Source organism: Gossypium raimondii, chromosome 7 (genome assembly GCF_025698545.1).
Source record: "Gossypium raimondii isolate GPD5lz chromosome 7, ASM2569854v1, whole genome shotgun sequence".
Classification (NCBI taxonomy): domain Eukaryota; kingdom Viridiplantae; phylum Streptophyta; class Magnoliopsida; order Malvales; family Malvaceae; genus Gossypium; species Gossypium raimondii.
In genome coordinates, this window is record NC_068571.1 from 35,027,016 (window position 1) to 35,050,628 (window position 23,613).

At 34.3% G+C, this 23,613-nt stretch overlaps 2 protein-coding genes and 1 pseudogene across 2 annotated transcripts; 1 reads left to right on the plus strand and 2 right to left on the minus strand.

Moving 5' to 3' along the window:
- Positions 1-892: 892 nt before the first annotated feature.
- LOC105762381 (pentatricopeptide repeat-containing protein At2g17140-like) lies at positions 893-2,825 on the minus strand (annotated as a pseudogene).
- Positions 2,826-3,992: 1,167 nt separating this feature from the next.
- LOC105794253 (L10-interacting MYB domain-containing protein-like) lies at positions 3,993-6,121 on the plus strand. The gene is made up of 4 exons (XM_012623338.2): positions 3,993-4,340; positions 4,447-5,070; positions 5,629-5,871; positions 6,101-6,121. The coding sequence occupies exons 1-4, from the start codon at positions 3,993-3,995 to the stop codon at positions 6,119-6,121; spliced, it is 1,236 nt and encodes a 411-aa protein (XP_012478792.2).
- Positions 6,122-8,314: 2,193 nt separating this feature from the next.
- Positions 8,315-9,242, minus strand: LOC105794246 (uncharacterized). The gene is made up of 2 exons (XM_012623328.2): positions 8,949-9,242; positions 8,315-8,870 (listed from the first exon to the last, which is right to left on the minus strand). Exons 1-2 carry the CDS (start codon positions 9,240-9,242, stop codon positions 8,586-8,588), a joined length of 579 nt encoding a protein of 192 aa, XP_012478782.1. The 3' UTR covers positions 8,315-8,585.
- Positions 9,243-23,613: the final 14,371 nt, after the last annotated feature.

Below are 23,613 nucleotides of genomic sequence, written 5' to 3' on the forward strand. Positions count from 1 at the left end.
TCACATTTCATAAAATGTAATAAAAAAATATATTACATATGACATTATTTTACCTCTTTGTATAGTTAAAAGAAAAGAAATCATGTTTAATTACGTTCTCAAACAAATAAGCTTGTTTCCAGTTTGCAATCAGAGGGGAAGGCCATTTTGGTAATATTGGATAATACAATTGACAAAAAATTGTTTCAACGCCTGAAAGATTCGAATTCTCGCAGGGAAGACCCATGTACTTAGCAGGAACACGCCTTAACCACTCGGCCAAAGCATCTTCCGATGTTACCATGAACGCTATTAATCTAAGGCTTCTTTTGGTTTGGCTTTGCATGCCAGTGAGGTGCAGTTGGGGGGAAAATATGGTACCAACCTCACTGGTCAGCCCTTTGGTTCAGCATGCCAGTCCAGTGAGAAGCAATCTCCACCACGCTGGTCAAGCCCAAATCAACTAGAGAAGAAAGCAGCAATTGAAATTAACTGAGATATTGGTATTTTTAACAGACAAAAATACCATTACTTTTATTTATTATTTTACCATTTTATCCTTGAAAGTTAAACTAATTTCTTTCCCATTCTTATTTTTCTTCAGATTTGGCAGCCAAATTCTACTGAAAACCTCATCCGCTCTTCAACTCCTGCTTTCCCACTCTCCACCTTTCCCATTTCTCCCGAAAAAAACACACCAACAATAACAAGCAGACTCAAAGAAAATCTATTTTTCGACTCATCCTATCAATCTTATTCTCAACTTTGATCACTTGGTAAGTCAAAACCCTTCTTTTTCCACTCTATATATGTGTTTGAATTGTATCAAAGTAGTGTCTATTTTTCCTTCTCATCTTGTTCTTAGCTAAGAAAATAATAACTATCTGGGTTCATTTGTTTGTGCGTGAGGGTACTAGAAACTGTATGTAAACTCTTTGTGGCCACATATAGACCAATCTCGAATAACTACTTTGCTACTCCAAAATCACTTGCCTTGCAGAAAGCTTCTGTTAACATCCTGAAGGTAGAAATCTTAGGATTTATACCCATTTGCAGCATGTTATCCAAGATAGAAGTAGTGTCCTGGATTTTCCCATTTTTGCAAAGATTGAATAATGTTATTGTATATGCAAACATTAGGAATAATCCCTCTTTCTCTCATCTCATCGACAAGTCCATAAATTTCAAATATTTTATTTTTACTTCCTAAGCCAAGTATCAGTGAATTATAAGTATGTACGCTCTTATTACATCTTTTTTTCTCCATGTCCTTGAGAACTCGAAATGCAGATGAAATCTTTCCTTCTTTACAGAAAATATGGATGAAAGTATCAAAATAACCGCATCGGGTTGCAAGTTTTACCCATCATCTCTCGAATTTCTTTTAGCTTCATCTATCTTTCCGCTTTGCATAGAGCACTAATTATGATAGAATATGTAACTATCAGAATACATCTCATGCTACGACTAACATCACCAACTAGGCCAATAAATGAGTTCCCAAGGTTACCTAGAGCAAGACTTCCATGTGTCCACATCTCATGTGCAATTTCCATAGCTTTGTCCAATTTCCTACTTTTACACAAACCATCAATTACAATATTGCAGTCACAAGATCCACACCATAGCCTTTTTCATTCATATTTTGCAATAACTCTTCTGCCTCCAATATTTTACCCTCTTTCCATAGGCTATACAGCAAAATATTACAAGTATAAGTATTAGGGACACAACCATTTCTTATCATCTCATTTAGAATAGCATTTGCTTCAGATAACTTCCCTTTACGACAAGTAGCCGTGCAGTAAAGTGCTATAAGTTACTGTATCAAGGGAAAGACCACTCCTTACAATAAAACCCATCACCATTCTCGCATCAGAAAGCATCTCATTCTTGCATAGACCATCCATCACAATGTTATACGAGTAAATATTAGGTTCTACACCTTTATCTACCATATCTTTAAGTACCAACTGAGCCTCTACTAACTTTGCATTTCTTAGCAACCCTAACAACCAAATATTATAACAATCTAAATTCCTCAAATCACCATTTTTCTCCATGCACTCAACCAAGGCCTTTGCTTCCACATCCCTTGCTCATTTTTTTTATATTCTTGATAAGTGTTTAAAAAATAAAAGCTCAAATCAAAAGGCAACTACTCCATCTATCTAGTTATTGAATTGAACAAATATATCCAAAGTAGATGAGAGAAGGGATGAAAACTATATGTAGAGTTTTAAGAAACATATATAATACAAAAATAAACCTTTCCTGCAATAAAACAGTTAAAAAGGAGTCCAGTACTGAAACCTAAGTTCCTTACATTCATCATAATCAACAACTAGGCTTTCAACTGTTTATAAACCATATATAAATATATATATGTCTATACTTGCATGGCTTATAAGATATATATATGCTTACCAGAGATAAAGTTAGTAAAACATTAGAGGCTGCTGCTTGCATGTTAGCAGCACCAAAAAGTAAAATAAATAATAAGCAGAGAAAGAAATATGTATGCACAATAATGTGAGAATATTAATTATGAATATGGAAAATAAGCAAGTGACTGTTTAATTCTTCAAAGTTTATAGGGTTTAATTATGAACATCCCTTACACCATCTTCTCTCATTCTTTCCACCAATTTTTCAACATCACCAGTTTTACCTTCCTTATAAAAACTTGAAATCAATGTATTATACACAACTTTGTTAGGAAAAATCCCTGAACTTCTCATCTCACCCAAAAGCTCCAACCCTTTATTAGCAAGGCCAAACCTACAATACCCACGAACCAAAATCCCAAAACTAAACTCATTCGACAAGCAACCTTTCTCAGGCATTTTATCAAATAACTCTCGGGCATCCTCCAAACAACACCTAAAATCCTTTATACTAAATTCTTTCAGCACTAAAATCCTGAAAAATGAATGCGTTTCATCATCAACGGTATGCATCCAAATCCTTCCACCGACCAAAACTCAATTCAATTGCCAAGGTTGACACTCAAAAGTCAAAACTACTAAAAGCCTCCTCTCCCCTTTCCACCGTATTGTTAGTTTATTACCTAAAATGTACATTAGTAGGGAACCATGAATAATTATGAATAATACAAGGTTACCAATAGAATTTAGAAGAATTTAACCAACTGTTTGTAAAAGGAAAGAAAGGCCCCTGCATTAAATGTTTGGTAAAGCTCAATTAATTCAGTCCAAAACTAATGGGAACTTTAAAGACATACTATTATAAATATAAGTATAATATATAAATATTAAAATAAAAAATAGCATTCATGTTATTTTCTAATTAGTAAATAATATTAGGATGCTTCTTTTCGGTGTTTGGATGATACATTATAAATATTCTATATTTAAAATTTATTTAATTGATATTCATATATATTAAATATGAATTTAAAAAATTATCCATCCTACCTCATTTTAAAATGCAAAAGAAGTCATCTAGGTAAACCACAAACATTAATAATAGATGTATTAATGATTTTGTGAATGTTATCCAACTCTCCTCTTAATGATGAAATATAACTTAATTGTTATTCATTATATTTGATTTCTTCTATCTCACTTTTATTTTATAAATAGAAAAAGCTCTTCTATTTTAATTTTTCATAACTTAATCTTGAAAATTATTTGAATAATATTTTTAAACCTTATCGTAAAATTACTTACTTAAAATCAAGATTTTAAAGCAAAATTAACATTTCAAATTCATGTATTTATTATGAATTAGATGAATTTTGATAAAGTTGAAGATGAGATTATTGTAACATTAATCTTTAAAAAGTAGTTTTGATGAAGAAGAGGTAGTAAGGCCACATATACTAATTATTATCTAGGATCTTTGAGAATTTTTTCTTTAGTGTTCATATTATGGCTTTCATCCATTCGTGATGTGTTATCTTATTTTTTTATGAAACTATATTATTATATCTAATTATATATTTATGGTTTTATGTCGGTTGACATTTTAAATCAAAATAATAATAATAGATGGTAAAGACACGGAATTTTGTTGAGGGAGATAGTACCTTAGCAACAAAAGTTGTTTGGGATGATGAGCTGACGTTGATATTTTGTAAGCTTTGCGTGAATGAAGTCAATGCTGGTAATAGACCGACAACTCATCTAAACTCAAAAGGATTGGAAAATGTGGTTGCTCTTTTTCAAGCAAAAACACAAAAAATTTATGGAAAACTTCAATTGAAAACTAAGTGGGATACTTTAAAAAAGGAATGGAGGTTATGGAGAGAGTTGCTTAAGGAATCTACAGGTATTGGATGGTGTCCATCTAAAAAGACGGTCGATGCTACCGAAGAATGGTGGGCTGCAAAAATACAGGTTAGTGTTAACTTTATCATTATTTTAATGCATAAAGTTTATTGAAATTAATAATTTACAATTATAAAAATCTTAGTATAACATTTAAATTTAACATGTTATGTAGGAAAATCCTGATTTTAAAGGATTTAAGAAGAAAGGAATTGAACCACGATTGAATGAGTTAATGTGGCAAATGTTTGGTGGCATTGTAGCCACTGGAGAAAATGCATGGGCACCTTCGTCTGGTGTTCTTCCAAGTGGGATTCCTATGGGAGATGATGCACCTAATGAGGAATTTGGTGATTCAGATAAACATAGTAACGAGAATGAAGGTATTCCTCCTGATGAGGTACCATCAAAACCTTCTCATGAAATCCCTAATCGAAGAAAGCAAACACTTGGGGCTGTACACGGTAAAGGAAAAAAATCAAGTTCAAGTAGAAAATCATCAAGAATTACATTAACTACTCAGATCGAGAAATTGTGTGAGAGTATGGCTAGTCCAAGGAAGTCAGTGACTGAAATTATTTTTCCTCACTCTCAATATACTATTTCAAATGCAATGGATGCTTTGCGTGCTTTGGGAGATGAAATTCCAAAAAAAGATGAACTATACTATTTTGCCACCAAAATGTTCCAAATACCGGTGAAACGAGAAGTGTTTTTGAACTTAGATCCAGATGATAGGGTTTGGTGGCTTCGATGTGAGTATGCTGAACAAAATCCAATTGCATCATTTTCATCCTTGGTAGCAACATCCTCATTTCCCTTCCAACCGTACCATCAACCACCTCCACCATAAGCTCCTTAGAATTATTATTGTAATATAACTATACTACTTTTTTATATGTAAAACTAATGTATGATACTTTTTATGTTTGGTATTTTTATGCTATGCTTTTAATCAAGTTTCTGTGTTGTATAGAATGTCACGAAATATTAATTTATTTTCATTTGATTACTTTTTCAGGTTATGGATGAATTTAACAATATGTATAATAGTTTTGATATGAATTATGATACCCCTGAATTAAGTGAAAAAGCTCAACGAAGAATAGCCACAATTGTTACCCAATTTGAGCACAACAATTATCATGAAGAGGAAGAATATGTGTTAAGCAGTGTATTGGTACACCATGAAACTTATTTCACTATACAACCGCGTATGAATTCAAATTATACAGGTCAAATATGGGTGGACGAAGTATTAAATGGGCACGATGATCGTTGCATAAATAGTTTTAGGATGCCAAAAAATATATTTCACAGCTTGTTGCATAATTTGCAAACAAATTATGGCTTAAAGAATGGGAAAGTATCGGCAATGGAGAAGTTAGCATTATCATTGTACATTCTTGGAAATAGAGAATCAAATTCAAATGCAAAAGAACGATTTCAACGATCTGGGGAAACTGTTAGTAGAATTTTTACTGATATATTGCATATATTTGGTCGAATGAGAATAAACACGATTAAACCCACTGAAGGTCAATTCGAGGAAGTACCGAACCATATTCGACATGATACAAGATATTGGCCTCACTTTAAGGTAAAATTTACACAATCTTTATATTTTTAAAATATAAATTATTTCTAACTTTTATCTCATTACTTGTATTTATTTTAAAGGATTGTATTGGGGCCATAGATGGAACACACATAAAAGCATGCATTTCGCCTTCTTGTGAAATACCTTATACCGGACGGAAAGGTGAACCAATTCAAAATATTATGCCAGTTTGTGACTTCAACATGTGCTTTATTTTTGCATTTCCTAGTTGGGAAGGAACAGCACATGATAGTAGAATTTTTTTTGCAAGCACTTAGAAAACAAGAGTTAAAGTTTCCACACCCTCCACCAGGTTGAACTTTAATTTTTTAATTAATTTTTACATAAAAAATATTAAAATTTTTAATTTATTTTTAAATTTGATATTATGTTTTACTTTTTTGTAGGAAAATATTATCTTGTGGATTTAGGATATCCACAAATGGCAGGTTTTCTAGGTCCATATAGGGGGAATGATATCATTTACCTGATTTTCGTCGAGGTAATCATCAAGTATCTGGAAAAAAAGAAATCTTTAATCATGCCCATTCTTCGTTACGCTCTGTGATTGAACGAACATTTGGAGTGTGGAAAAAAAATGGCCAATATTAAGAGATATTCCAAGTTATTCATTCAACAAGCAAGTTTTAATAGTTATTGCAACAATGGTTTTGCATAATTACATTCGAAGACATGCTTGGTCAAATGATGAGGATTTTCGAGAATTTGAGAATACACCCGCATGCCAGTCTCTTCAAGCCAGTTTGACGGAGGTAAGTCGAGTTCTTCTAACAGAGAAAGTGACCTTGAAATCACGATGTTAAGGGAAACCATTGCAACTAGTTTAATGAATCCATATTTGTAAAAATATTTTGTATCATAACCTAATTTCTAGTAGTAATGAAACTTGTTATGTCTTATGTTACTATTTTTTTATTAAAATCATCCGTTTAGATACTTCAAAATTTGATCCAAGTATAATGTTACTATTTGTGAAAATAATATTTATCATTGTTATAAAAATATTTAACTATAAAAATTAAAATAATTATCATTTTATCTAATAAATAATTTAAATTAATTATATAATTCATTAAAATATTAGAAGATACGTTTTAATATTTTATTAAATGAATTTATAAATTCACATATTTTAATAATTTTAAAAAAGTAAAATAATTTAAAAAACTTCTATTATATATCAATTCTAATCTGATGTCCTTAATAGTCATTTTTTATTCTCACCTCAACGCTACAGCTGCGTTTGAATCCAAACACACACTCCACCATTGTTTCTAATCTCACTGCTACAGTATCCAATCTCACCGCTACAGTAACTAATCTCACCGCCACCACTGTTTTTAACCTCACCGGAGGTAAACACACCGCCCATCCAAACTAAGCCTAAATCTTATAATAATATTTTAGTACAATTATGGTAATTTTTTTATTATATTTTATTTTAAAGAAATAATCCTGGTACTACTTTGCTTTGAATATTAAAAGTAACATATTACCAGACTAACCATTAAACTGTAATTTGTTTTCCTTGTTTTTTTTTTTTAGTTTTACAACATGGATAGTAGGTATCTAATATATATTGATAGGTGAAGGGATTGTATGAAATTCAAATGTCACGTCATTTGCATCTCATTCCAATAGTTTAGTGGCATATCAGCTTTTTTTCTCCTGAATTTCAATATTTTTTTCTTTAAAAAATCAAATCTAACTGAAAATACTAAAATTTAGGAGAAAAAAAAGATGGTGTACCGTTAAACTATTGAAAAGGGATACAACAAATGATGCTGTAAACTATTGAAAAGGATACAACAAATGATGTTGATTTGGGTTTCTATGTGGACATTTCCATTTAACAACATAGAAGACACGAAAATTATATTTATTTGTTCATTTAACATTAAAATTTTTAAAATAGAAAACACACGACATCCAACTTTTAAATTTTACATTTCAATATTTTATCCATTTTGCCTTCAATTAAATTTTTAAATTTAAAATATAATACCATTTATTTTTTATTATGTTAAAATATCTCGAATTTTAAAAAATATTAAATTTGAAATTTGAAAAGTATTAAATTTTATCTTAATTTTATAAATATTCATAATCAATTGTATTTCAAATTTTAAAATAATTTTTTAATTATCTATAAATAATCTATCAAATTTAAAATTTTAAAATCAAATATAACATTATCATCAATCCTTTATTATTTATAACGAATTTCATTTCAATTTTATTTTAAAAGGAAAACTATTTATAAATAGATACGGGAAAAAGTAAAAAAGTAGTCATAGCCAAAATCCCAAAGAATGCTTAAATTCCAATAAATTTATCCAATATACTCAATCGTATGTCCTTCTAGCGGTTGTGGAAGAAGATAAAAGGGCAATCCATATTTAAAAAAAGACCAAAAAAAAAATGGATAAGATTATGCCACGTTTGATGATTAGCATATAATAAAGTTACCCGAACAAACTCATGAACTGCCTTATTAGTAGCTCATCGAGTCCAATGAAAGGACAAATGTCGAACAGACTATTTCAACGACATACAATCTTGAACAATAGTATAATCCATGGTCGATGAAGTAAGAGCTATAATAACATATTTACAATCTGATTAAATAAGAAAATGGTCAAACTATTCAGACTTAAGCCAGCCAAGAACCTCATCAATGCCCAGCAACTCGGCTATGCGTGGCTCCAAAATAAAGGGACATAAACTTGAAGAACCTTAGATAAAAGCACCTGCGTGATCCTGAATAACAGCCGCAAAAGAGAAAGCATCTTGCTCAGCATGCGCTTGCATTTATAAAGTTTCTGGCTGGCTGAATCTAGTGTTGGTCGTGAACAATCGTGAACAATCGTCCTAGCAGTAGCCTGTTGCACCCCAGCTAAAACGTTGCGGGCTTCCTTCCCGTCCTTCAAGAAATGGTCGGCCACCGAAACAATAGTGAAGGAGGTGACATCTGCAGCCTGCCAAACAAAGAAATTGCGATACAACTACAAACTCCACGTAACTGTCATAATACGGCACTTAGTCAGGACACTGACCATGGAGAGAACAGAACGTAAAAATACATCATTCGAGGCAGTCTCTACAGGTCCAAGAACCCTCCACGCATCTAGCATTATAGGACATTTAAGTAAGATACTTTCGATGCTTTCAACTCCTCCACAACGAGGACATAATGAGTCAATAGGGAAACCCCTCTCGGCTAAGCGTCCTTTGCAAAGGATGAATCGACGCAAACATCTCCACAAAAAATCCTTAACCTTGAGAGGGACATCCACATTCCACAATAAGGACCAAGGACCCTCCACCTTTAGCCCCATAACTGTGGACATAGAGTTAACTACCAACGCATAACCCTATTTAACTTCATAAATCCTTGAACGTGTGTAGTGCCACAGAAACTGATCAGTCAGCTTATTTGCGCAATAGGAAGTTGCAAGATTCTTTTAGCATCATACGGAGCCAAATTACCTTCTACCAGCTTAACATCCCAACTGTCACCCCAAGTGTTTAAAAGATCACTCACCCAAAGATCATCCATGCCATCAAACAGAATCGAATCGACTCGACATAAAAATTTGTTTCATTCGGAAGCAAAGGGTTCGAGAGAACTCTAATGCTATGACCCGTACCAAAACCTTCACCAAATCCCTTTCAACAACAGCAGCTTGGCCGCATGTATGCTCCTCCAAACAAACAAAGGCTTATTACCATCTACAGATTCAAGGAACCTGCACTCGGGAAAATATCTGGCTTTGAAAATGCGACAGAGAAGAAAATCCAGGTTAAGCACGAAACACTACCTTTACTTTCCAAGCATTGCCAAGTTGAAACTATAGGGATTCCAAAAACCCATGCCCCCAAACTTCTTAGACATACATAGCTAGTCTTAAGATGCCCACAGCATTCCTCTACTAGTACTAGAGCCCGAACCCTACCAGAACGAGTTCATCATACATTGCAGCTCATCACACATACTGGTAGGAATCATAAAGACACTCATGCAATAAAAAGTTCTTGCCTGAGCAATAGTTTTGAGCACTACCTCCTTACTCAGTCTCGATAATAATCTATTCTTCCAGCTAAATATGCATTTGCAAGTCTCTCACGAATAAAACGAAAGATTTGCCTCTTATTCCTACCAACAAGGGAGGGGAGCCCCAAATAAGAACCCTAAGAGATAGGCACCTCCACCCTAGTAAAGAAAAAGCCACATGCTTATCAACTAGCTTTTTGTTAGAACTAAACATGACCCCTAACTTCTGATAATTAACTGTTTAACCCAAAGCCTTTTCATAAGTATGCAAAATATGTCGCATGGTCCTGCACTCACTTTCTCTAGCACGGATAAAGAAAAAAATGATCGTCAATGAAAAGCAAGTGAGTAACCGAAATATCTCCCTTACTCACAGAAATCCCATGTAAATCACCATAATCTTTTGCCTTTCGGAACAAGAAAGATAGCCCTCCATCACATAGGATATAGAAATAAGGTGAAAACGGGTCTCCTTGTAGAATCCGCCCTTTGACATAATCGAGCCAAACTCTCCATCATTAAGCAAAACTGAATACTGAACAAAGGTCTCACAAAGCATTATCTATTAAACCCATCTCGCAACAAACCCTAATTTCAGCAAAATGTACCACAAGTAGTTCCAATCCACCTTGTCGTAGGCCTTACTGATATCAATCTTCATTGCAACTTCACCCACCTAACTGTTGATAAAACGCTGCTACTGAAAAAAAATAGAACAACGGACTGAAGCGGAAGTAATAGGAATTCAGAGAAATTGAAAACAGTGACATTCAGCCTTTATTCCATGAAGAGTACTTTAAATACCGAGATAGCTAACAACTTAAAGATATATTAGGACTCTAATAGTATCTTGATAAATCTCCTAAATAGAAGGAACACTACTGGCATTAAACAAAGACTAAGTCTGTTTTTAAAACATATTTGACTGACTCAACGACTAACTTATTCAATCAGTAACAAATAATTTCTACATTACCCTTTAACACTCCCCCTTAAGGTAGAAACTCTCCAACACCCAACAATTCTCTCCAATACATGAACTTCTTTGGTGGAAGTGGCTTTGTGAACAAATCAGCAACTTGCACTTCAGTGCAACAGTGCTCCAACTTGATATCTCCCTTTGAAACCAGCTCTCATATGAAATGATAACGTGTTTCAATGTGTCTTGTTCTACTGTGATAAACAGGGTTTTTTGTCATTGCAATTGTTGACTGATTATCACAATAGATGGTAGTTGCCTCTACTTGTGTTTGCTTTAAATCATCAAGAATTCTTCGTATCCAGATAGCTTGACACGCAGCAGCAATAACAGCCATATATTCAGCCTCCAAAGATGATAAAGTAGTTGATGGTTGCTTCTTTGAGCTTCATGAAACAGCTCAGCTACCCATAGTAAAAACGTAACTAGTTGTACTCTTGCGATCTTCAATGCAACCACCCAAATCACTATCTGAAAAACCATACAGTCTTTGATTGTTAGAGAACTTATACCATATTCCAAATGAGCTTGTCCCCTTCAAATAGCGCAAGATTTGCTTGGCAGCTCCAAAGTGATGCTTGCTTGGACTCTACATATATCTAGACAAGAGATCTGTTGCTTGCAAAATATCAGGTCTACTATTTGTTAGATACAACAGACTCTCAATCAGACTTCGAAACAATTAACAATCAATTTTCTCTCCCCCATCATCTAAACAAAATTTTTGATTGGTGCACATTGGAGTACTCACGAGATTGCAGTCCTTTAAGTTGAACTTTTCAAGAAGATCATTCACATATTTTTCTTAAGACATAAAAATACCCTTTGCACAATATTTAATTTCTAGCCCTAGAAAGAAACTCATCAACCCCAAATCAGTCATTTCAAATTTGTCTGTCATCAGCTTTTTAAACTCATTCAACAAAGCACTACTATTGCTAGTATAAATCAAATCATCAACATAAAGGCAAATAATGAGAATCTCAGAAGTACCTTTACTTTTCATAGATAGACTTGGCTCACTGGACTTCTTTGAAAACCATTATTGCTGAAATATCCATCAATTCTTCCATACCAGGCTCGCGGCGCTTGCATTAAGCTATATAGAGCCTTTTTCAACCTATACACTTTCTCTTCTTGATTTGTAATCTCGTAACCTTTTGGTTGCTGCACATATACTTATTCTTTTAAGATCCCATTTAAAAAGGCCGACTTGACATCAAACTGATAAACCTCCCAACTTAATTGAGCTGCAATTAACAGAATAACACGTATGGTGTCAAATCTTGATACCGGTGAGAGTTTCTTGGAAATCTAACCCGTCATGCTGTATATACCCTCGTGCAACCATACTTTCTTTATGCTTTTGAATGGAACCATCAGCCTAGAATTTAGTTTTTAAAATCTATATTTTAACCCAACAGCTTCTTTTCCATTTGGAAGATCTACTAATTCCCACGTCTTGTTCTTTTTCAAGGCTTTCATTTCATTATCCATTGCATCTTGCCATTCCTTGGATTTGATTGCTTCTTCAAAGATGATTGGATCTTCAATTTGGGCGAATTGGCATTGTTCAGTGCTTGCATAAATTTCTGCCAACGATCTCCATTTTCTAGGTGGTGATTCTGATGAAGAAGAGCTTGATGAAGTGGTATTTAGAATTACTGAAGGACTGCTTGGTGCTGATGAGTAAGAACTTCCATCTCCATTTTCTTGACTCGGATGAGTGTCGAGACATTCACCATCTTCAAGTAATGCTTCTGAACCTGCTTGTAATTCCTTCTAATTCCAAGAGTTTTTCTCATCAAAAACAACATCACGACTAATTAATAGCTTCTTAGATAAAGGATTATACAATCGATATCCTTTAGTTTTAGAGCTATACCCAACAAAGATACATTTAGTGCTATTATCATCTAACTTTCCTTTCTTTTGAGATGGAATATGCCCAAACGCAATGTAACCAAAAATTCTCACATGAGTTACCTCAGGTTTCCACCTATGCCAAGCTTCAAATGGTGTCTTTTGTTCTAGAGCTATATTGGATATCGGTTGAGGATGTACACTGCTGTGTGAATTGCTTTTGCCCAGAAACTTTTTGGAAGATCTTTAGCTTTAAGTAAGTATTTTCCCATCTCAAAAAGACTCTGATTCTTCCTCTTAGTGACTCCATTTTGTTGAGGGGTGTAGCTTGCTGTTAGCTGGCATTGACTGCCAGATTCTTCACAAATTTTGTTGAATTCAGTAGAGAGAAATTCTCCACCACGATCTATCTGCAAGGTCTTTATAGGCTGGCCACTTTGTTTCTCAATACTTACTTTAAACTTCTTGAAACCTCAAAGAGCCTCTGATTTTTCTTTGACAAAGTACACCCATGTCATTCTACTGTAGTCATCAACAAAGACTAAAAAATACCTATTGTTATTGAGAGAAAGTGTTCTCATCGGTCTGCAAAGATCAACATGAATAAGTTCAGCAAGTTGGGAAGCTCTCCTTGCCTTGCCCTTTGGAAATGAATCTCGATGTTGTTTCCCAAATATACAGCTCTCACACACATCACCAACATTTTTTATTGGAGGTAAACCATCAACTAAATTCTTTTAAGACATGAGTTTTAAACTACAAAAACTTAAGTGCCCATATCTATGATGCCACAACCAATTTTCATCAAATGATTCTGCCTTCAATGAAAGCTTTTCATCAATTGTGAGATTATAAGGAAAAATCTTATTTTTTGCCATTGAAACACTCACTAACAGGTGCTTTTTTGATTTATCCTTAAAAATGCAGCAATTGAATTCCTCAAAGACAAGTGAATACCCATCCACCATAAATTGCCTAACACTTAGCAAATTAGAATCTAAGTCTGGAACATACAAAACATTATGAATGCAATTAAGACCTAGGGAATTCATCTGCACAGTACCTTTTCCCTTTGCTACACGAACAGTTCCATCACCAAGCGTTATTCGGCTAGTTACCGACTTATCTAAGTTGCTGAAGAGACTTAATTCACTTGTCATATGATTCCTACAGCCACTATCTCTGTACCAAACCTCAGGAGAACACTCCTTAGCACTAAAGCATGCAACGAATAGGCTCTCTGTCTCATCTTCTTCACTATCTTCATGAGTCAGGTTAGCCTGCTTCTCTTTAAGCTTGCAAAACCTCTCAATATACCCGAACCTTTTGCAATAGTAATATTGTTTTGGACTACTATTTTCTCCTTTATCGTCATCTCTATACCGTTGGTTCTGTCCATTGAATCGGCCACCGGCCTACCTCTTCTTCTCTCACGAGATGAATTTCCTCCACACTAGTCATTGAAGTTTGTTTCGCTGGTGCCTTTCCACCACGAGAGTATTGCGACCAACTATAAAGGGCATTCTCAATAGACGCATTATCATACCTTTTCATCCTATCATCATGAGAGTAAAGAGAGCCTTACAACTCATCAATTGTTAACACACTCAAATCTTTTGATTCTTCTATAGCTACAACTACATGACCATATTTCCTCGGTAAACTCCTAAGAATCTTCTCAACTACCCTTTGATCACTTAAATTCTCACCATATTTTCGAATTTGATTCACAACATCAATTACTCTTGACACATAATCATCCAGAACATCATCATCTTCCATAATAAAATTATCAAACTTCCTACGCAGAGTTTGAAGTTTGACAGACATCACCTTTGTAGTACCTTGATATGCCGTTCGTAGCATGCCCCATGCTTCTTTCGAACGCGTCACCACTTCAATGTGAGGAAAAATTGATTCATCCACAGCTTGTTGGATGAAAAACAAAGCTTTAGCATCCCTCTTTCTTATATCTTTGAGAGTCTCAGCTACTGCCTCCTCTTCACCGTATCCATTTCCCACCAAGTCCCATAGGTCTTGGGACAAAAACAAAGTCTTCATCTTAGTGCTCCAAACTCCATAGTTGCTACCTTGAAAAATTAGAACCAACGGCTGTGAGAGGTTCACTCCATTCTGATTGCTCGCCATCATAAGCTTGAACACAGGCCTCGAGTAGGATACCAGATGTTGATAAAAAGCTGCTGCTAAAAAAACCAGAACAAAGGACTGAAGCGGAAACAATAGGAATTCAGAGAAATTGAAAACAGTGACATTCAGCCTTTATTCCATGAAGAGTACTTTAAATACCGAAACAGCTAACAACTTAGAGATATATTAGGACTTTAATAGTATCTTGATAAATCTCCTAAATAAAAGGAACACTACTGGCATTAAACAAAGACTATGTCTGTTTCTAAAACAGACTTTGACTGACTCAACGACTAACTTATTCAATCAGTAACAAATAATTTCTACATTACCCTTTAACACAAAGGTCTCACAAAGCATTATCTAGTAAACCCATCTCGCAACAAACCCTAATTTCAGCAAAATGTACCACAGGTAGTTCCAATCCACCTTGTCATAGGCCTTACTGATATCAATCTTCATTGCAACTTCACCCACCTAACCCCAACTCTTACTTTTAATTGATTAGCAAGGACTTTGGCCACAATCTTGTACAACACATTACACATTGCAATAGGCCGAAAATCCTGAATACGACTCAGTTGATCCTTTTTAGGGGTTAGAATAACCAATGTGTCATTAAAAGAATCAGGAAAAGTACTATTCTCAAGCCAAGTACAACACTGCAAATATATCCTCACCCACGATAGACCAAAATTGTTGAAAAAAAAGTCAGATTCATGTCGTCCAGCCTCGGGACTTTATCAGGATGCATATTAAAAATCGCTTGATGGAATTCGTCAACAGTAAACGATGCCAACAAAATATCATTATCAGCAAAGTCAAAAGCGGAACACATATCATCAAAGTCAAAGAAATCCATCAGTAGACAAAGAAAACAATGATACAAAATAATTTGAAATAATGGTAGACATACCAGTCAAGTTCGAACAAGGCTGCCTATCCACGTTAAGTAACATATGAATATAGTTGAGCCACTTCCTTTTTTACGCTTGTGCAAGAAAATATTTGGTATTAACCTCCTCGTATCGTAACGAAAAACCTTTTGATCATTGTTCCCATTAAATTTCATCTTGCGCCAAAAGGAAATTAAGTTCAGCTCACACATTCTGAACCTCAGCAAGGTCGGCGTTCGAAGTATGGAGAGTTGCCAGTTGATCTTTAAGTTCCTTAGTTCATCCTTTGAAGTTAACATCACTAGCCCTTTACCACTCTCACAAAATGGACGCCACAAGTCACCACCTTTTCAAGGACAGGCCTCTACGCTAATCCCTCCCCATATTTAGTTACCAAAACTTTAAAACCATCGGCAGTCAACCATTTATTTTTAAAACAAAATCTCCAGTCTCTATGCACAGTGTGGGAGTTGAGAATCAAAACAAAGCAATCACAGCAAAGTCTTAAGCATTAAGAAATAGAGAATTGCTGAACAAACAAGAAAATCGAGCTAAAGAGACCCAAGAACAGATTGTTTAAGTTAAACCAAAAACAAGAAGAAAATTTGCTGAATGATTCATCATCATATATTAGAAGGAACAAAACATTACATATAGCAAGTAATTAACTTGTAGAAAGTGCCACCTAAACACACCTAACTCCACTAACAATGTCTTGAAACTTATAAAACATTGCTTACACACTTGGTTAAGCTGATTTATCACATCTATCAGCACCAAATTACAACAAATTCATTACAATCTTTGTTCAAATGTAACTAAGTAAAAAAATCATCAAAACAGCAAGATGACAGCTGTATGTTCTTCAGCTGCTACCTGTATGGCTCGATCCCAAGGGTCTGCATGTAAGCCAACTTTTAACTCTCCTCCTTGGCTTTCATGCCGCAAACATCCAATCTAACTCTCAGATTCTTGAACCTTGTCACACCAAGAGGCTTAGTCAATATATCAGCCAACTGGTCTTCTGAACTACAATGAACCAATATGATTTCTTAAGATTGTTCCATTTTCCTTAAAAAATGAAACTTGATCTTAAAATGCTTTATTTTTCCATGAAACACTAGATTCTTTGCAATTGCAACAGCAGCTTGATTATCACTTCTGATCTTTGTTGCTTTTATTTGGTGTAAATTCAAGTTTGTCATGATCTTTCTTAACCAAATTGCTTGGTTAACAGCTCCTATAGCTACTATATATTCTGCTTTAGCTGTTGATTGAACAATAATTAGATCTGATCATGGGTCGAGCCACCCAGCCCAGCCCAAAGGCCTGCCCAAAATGTGAGAGGGTTTGGGCAAAAATATAGGCCCGAAAAATGGGCTTGGACAAAAAAATAAGGCCCGTTTAAAAAGTGGGTCGAGCCTCGGGTAAGGCAATTTTGGCCTTGGCCCGAATTCACTAAAGGACAAAAAAATTTTACTCTTTTTTTTATTTTTGAATATTATTTTCTTGTTGTTTTCTCCCTATTTTGCTACCATTTTACTATTATGTTGCTACTATTTTATTGTTATTTTTTGGATATTGTATAATACTTATTTTATTGTTAATTTTGTTATTATTTTAAAGGCATTTGTTAATTTTGATATTATTTTAGAGGCATTTGCTTGTTAAGTTGTATTTATCTTAGTTTTATTTAAATCTACATAGTTTTTAAAATTTATTTTCAATTTGTTGGAAAATATTTATTTTGATGTTTTTAGTATTTTTGATGTATTATATATATTTAAAAATTATATGAAAATAATATAAAAAATTAATACGGGCAGGCTGGGTTAGGCCCAAGTTTTAGCATTTTTATCTAGGTCGAGCTTGGGAAAAATTTTAGCCTCATTTTTTGGGTCGAGCCCGAGACTAGTAAATGGGCTTGAATTTTTAGTTTAGCCTGGCCCGAACCCGGCCTGGCCCAACCCATGAGCACCTCTAGCAACAATAGACTATTTTTTAGCTCCAACAAAAAAATAGCTGATCCAAGGGTAAATAGATACCCTAAAGTGCTTTTCATGTCACCAATTGATCTTGCCCAATCACTGTCTGCAAAACCAAGGAGCTTGATGCTGTCAACCTTGGTGAACATAACTCCAAAGCTCAGAGTTCCCTTAATGTACCTCATTACTCTCTTTGCAACTTGAAAATAGTTCATATTGCAACAATGCAAAAACCTGGATAGGAAATTGACTGCAAACCTTATGTCTGGCCTTTGTGGCTGTTAGGTAGAGCATTAGGGTCCTATAGGTTGATTCACTCACTTTCTCGAAATCACCTTGGCTTGATAGCTTTTCTCCAACAGTAATTGGAATACTAGTTGCCTTGCATTTTGTATGGCAAATTTGTTCAGAATTTTCAAGGCAAATGCCTTCTAACTTATAAAGAGCCCTTGTTGAATCTGAAATACTTCCATGCTGATAAAATAAGACATTTCACCCAAATCTGACATTTCAAACATGCTTTCCATCTTGTCTTTAAAATCAGTCAATATAGCATTGTTTCCACATGTTACCAGCAAGTCATCCACATACAAGGAGACTATGAGCAGCCTTTCATCACCATCCTTCTTTACATACAATGTTGGCTCACTAATGCTTCTCTCAAACCCCAAGCTTGCTAGGTAGGTTTCAATTCTGTCACACCAGGCCCTTGGTGTTTTCTTTAAGCCATGCAAGGCTTTTCTCAACTTTTACACTTTGCCTTCTTCACTAGCACCTTTAAAACCCTTTGGTTGTTCAATATGTATCTCCCCATTAAGAAAACCATTGAGGAATGCAGATTTTACATCAAGTTGATGTATTTTTCATTACCTTTGAACAGCCAATGAAACCAGTAGTCTGATTGTATCAAGTCTTGCCATGGGAGCAAATGTTTCAAGGTAATCAATCCCATACTTCTAACTAAATCCGTTCACTACTAACCTTGCCTTCAGCTTGTTCAAAGTTCCATCAGCATTGTAATATCTCGAAAATTACTACTGTGATACCCCGAAAATTACTATAGTAAGAAAGTAGGTATCATTGATAGTAAAATAAGAAAATAAAGTGACAAAAAGGGAAATTTTGAGTTATGGCAACATTGAGAATTTTATTATGACATATTAATTCAAGAAAGGATTAAATCGTAAAAGTGAGAAAAGTTTTGTTACCCAAGAGTAAATACTCAAAATTTTAGGGATTAAAGTGTAAATATGAAAAGTTAAAGGACCAATAGTGTAAATATTTTAAGGGTGGAATAATCTAAAACTAAGGAAAATGGATGAATTAGGACCAAATTGAAAAGGTGAAGAATTTTAAGGGACTAAATCATTATTTTACCAAATTAAGTGATGACTCAAGGATGAATTTTTAAAGATTATAAAGGGCAAAATGATCAATTAGAAGAGAGAGAAATCTAGAAGGCAAAGATGATGTTGGTGATATTTTAGATTAATTAATTAAAAAATATTAGTTTATTAATATTTTAATTTGATTTTTAAATGATATTTTATTATTTTATTATTATTTTATTTAGTATATATATGGAAGGAAAGATGAAGAATATTCATCTTCTTCCCATGCATCCAACGTATGAAGAGAAAAGAAAGAAATAAACTTTCTTTTCTTTACAATTTGGTCCTTTCACCAAAAATTCACTATTTTCACTTAGAAATCAAAAGAATTTTCATGTCCATCAGAGAGAAAGATAACAAGGAGAAAATGGGGAGCTTGAATATCAAGTTAAATTCAAGAAATAGAAGCTGGAGGAGAGAGAAAATCAAGTTGAAGATTGAAATCAATAGGACAAGGTAAGAACATCAAGATTTCAATATATTTTTAAGTTTGTTATTATTGAAAAAGCATGGAAATGATGTTATAGTAGAGTTTTCTTAAATAAAGTCTTATGTTCTTGATATATTAGTGAAGGGAAATAAGAGAAAGTGATGGAAAATATTATAGAGAAAATGAATAAGGAAGTTAGTAATCAACATTTTGCACTAAAACAGTTTTGGACAGCAGCAATAGGCTGACTTCGAAAAATCACCATAAATTATGGAAATCGAATTAAAGGATAAAAATATGGAATTAAAGCTTATTAATTCTAGTTTCTCATAAAAGAAACGGTGTAAGTAATGGAATTGTAAATCATGAGATATAATAAATTATGTGAGACAAGGTCAGGATGAATTTGGGTTCCCCTGTTCTGACTTTGGAAAATTATCAAAAATTAGAAAAAAATAATTATGGGCTTAAATTTATATGCTTAAAATCCTGAATGAGCCTATTTTCAAGAGGAACAAACAGGAATATCATCTGAATCCTGTACGAGGAGATAATTAATTTTTAGTGAAGAAGAGTCGGAATTGTCAAACAGCAGAACAGGGATGACTTTAAAGAATAAACTGTACTTATTGGCTAAACCAAAAATTCTGAAAATTTTATATTAAGAATATATGTGAGTCTAGTTTCAAATAAAATTAATGGATATCAATTCGGAGTTATATAGCTCAAGATATAAATAATTTTGTGACAATAACTCAAGTGAACAGCTTTGAATTAACAAATAAATAAATAGTGAAATTATAGATAATGTTACATATAAGCATGTTACATACATTAAGGATGTGGAATGGAGAGGAGGAGGAGGAAAATATATGATTATTCAACTAGCATGAGTTTCCATTAAAATGGCTAATTTGCATGTTTTAGGTTCAGGACTAAATTGAATAAAAGTAATATTTTAAGGGTAAATTTTAAAATTTCAAAAAGTGACCAAATTGCATGAAATGAATTTTTTATTATTTAAATTAATAAATTAAATGAAATATTAATTTATATCAAGATTGGGTGGAAATTGAGGAAAATAAAAAATTACCAAAATGTCCTTGAATTTTGGTATTTCTGCAATTTAGCCTAGTAAGTCCGTGTAACTTGAATTATATTCTTAGATGATTGAAATATATATATTGGATTGAGAAATTTATTTGAATTGTGAACATGAGAAATTGTGAATTGAATGAAATGGAAATGGAGTTTTGAATTACATGAGTAAATATCGGGTCTCATAGGCCCTATTTGTTATGAATATAATATTTCGAGGATATGTTGTAAAGAATTATAAAAGCACGTTAATAATTTGAAAGTTTTAATTCGGATGAAATTTTGTAACTCGGTTTAATACGTATGCAAATGTAAGTCTTCTAGTAATGCCTCGTACCCTATTCTGACGTCGAATACGGGTAAGGGGTGTTACAATGTGACACCGCCAGATTCGGTCATAACGTTTAGACTGGGTTTGGGGTGTTACAAGCATTGTGCTTGGCTCAAAACACTCATTTTACTTATATGACCTTCTTATGAACTGGTCTTGCAACTAACTCCTAAGTTTAGTTTTTATGAATCATGCTCATTTCATCAAGCATGGTTTGCCTCCAGCCTTCTTAAGCTTGAACTTCTTCAAAACAGGTTGGTTCAACAGTAGCCACATCCATCCTCTCATATATTTCACTAATTAGTCTAAGTGCCCTGACTGGTACATGATAAATGTCCAGCTCTTGATCATCTTGATCAGCATCAGTTTGCCCTGTCACTAGCTCTTCAACACACTTTGGCTCACTTTTATCCCAATTCTAGGTTGGCATCTCATCAAATACAACATCTCTACTCACAAAGACTTTATAAGTTGTAGGATCCAGAATTCTATAGCCCTTCTTGACACTGCTATAGCCCATTAGGATGCCAAGATGAGCCTTCTTTGCCAATTTATCCTTCTTGGTTGTAGGAATATGTGCATAACATATGTAACCAAAGAATTTTAGGTGAGAAACTGATGGCTTGAACCCAAACCAGGCTTTAAATGGTGTTTTTTCAAACAAGGCTTTGGTTGGTAGCCTGTTTTGAAGATAAACTGTAATATTCACAGCCTCAACCCAAAAACTTCTAGGCAAATTCTTTTCAAACATCAAGCATCTAGCTATATCCATCAGAGTTTGATTATTTCTCTCACTGACACCATTCTACTGAGGTGTGTAGGTGTTGGTGAGTTGGTGTTCGATCCCTAATTCCTCACAAAAGTCTTGAAACGCTACTGAGGTATACTCTATCCTATTATCTGACCTTAATGTTCTAAGCTTGCAACCTGACTGAGTTTATGCTACACCCTTGAACTTCCAAAACAGTGAGGCCACTTCTGATTTAAACTTGAGAAAATAAATCCAATAGAATCTTGAGTAGTCATCAATGAAGAGGATGAAGTACCTACTGTCATTCACGGATTGTGTATTTATAGGACTACACACATCAGTATGGACTAACTGTAGCTTTTCAGAAGCTCTCCAAGCCTTGTTTACTGGAACTAGCTTGCTTAACTAGCTGATACACCTCACAAATATCTTGTTTTTCAACTATTTTTGTCAAAATTTTCAACCAAATATTTTTTGGGCAACTGAAGCAGAGACCTATAGTTGACATGGCCTAACCATTTATGCCACAGTTTGGACTCATCTAAGCCAGTTATGTAGGTACTAACTAAACTCTTGTTCCAATCAACTACAAAGCTTCTATCAGTCATGGTTACTAACATGAGCTTGGATCCACTTGGATAACTAATCATGCACTCTTTGCCTTTGAATACAACAGAGTATCCCTTTTTCAAGAAACTGAGCAATACTTAGCAAATTTCTATCAATTTCAGGCACTAACAAAACATTCGAAACAAGTTTGGTACCTACCTGATGGAGTGTCAATCAGCACATCTCCCTTCCCTTCTGCTTTGATGTAGTAACCATTGCCTATTTTTACTCTTGTGTTGAAACTTCTATCAATTTCTATAAAGATAGAGCATCAGGTGCCATATGGTTGGTGCAACCACTATCAATCGACCACCCTTTTGTGGTTTTTCTTTTGGTAGCTGAACATGAGACAGCAAATACTGGTTCTTCCTGACCACAACTCTCTTCTGCCACTTGAGCTTCTGTTTTAGGCTGTTGAGGTTGGTGTTGCTTTTGTTGGCCTTTTTTTTTTTTTTGCAAACCTTCTCAACATGGCCTATATGTTTACAAGCCTTGCCCTGCACATCAGGTCTATACCAACAGTTTGCTTCTAGATGGCTAACCCTTTTATAATGTGAGCAATGTAGATCTTCTTCTTGCTCCATCTCTTTTAGGCTTGTCTGACCAAGTTTTCTTCCCTTTATAGCCAAAGGAGATCGAGGTTGGTTTGCTCTTGGCTTGAAAGGCACCTTCTTGATGCTCTTCCTGTCTACTAGCTCTTCTTTGTTCCTAAGCATAGAGGGCATTAATCAGCTCAGTCAAAGAGATGCTTGACAGATCTCTTGAATCTTCTAGGGAAGAGATTTTGGCTTCATATCGCTTAGGTAAGGTAGAAATAACCTTCTCCATTATTCTGGCTTCACTAAATTGGTCCTCAATAAGTCTAATGTTGTTCACAACAACCATGATCATGTTTGAATATTGCTTAACTGTCTCTGAATACTTCATCTTCAGGTTTCCAAAGTCCCTTCTTAAGTTTAAAATTTCTTGTTGTCTTATTTTTTAAGTGCCTTGAAACTCTTATTTAAGCTTGTCTCAAGCCTGTTTTAGAGTCTCACAAGTCATGATCCTTGTGAAAATCAAATCTGACACACTGTTTTGAATGCAAGACATTGCCTTGTACCTCTTGGCTCTATTATCAGAGTGTTGCCTGATCTGAGCTACCTTAGGGTTAGCTCTCAAGGGTGGTGGTCAACATCAGCATTGT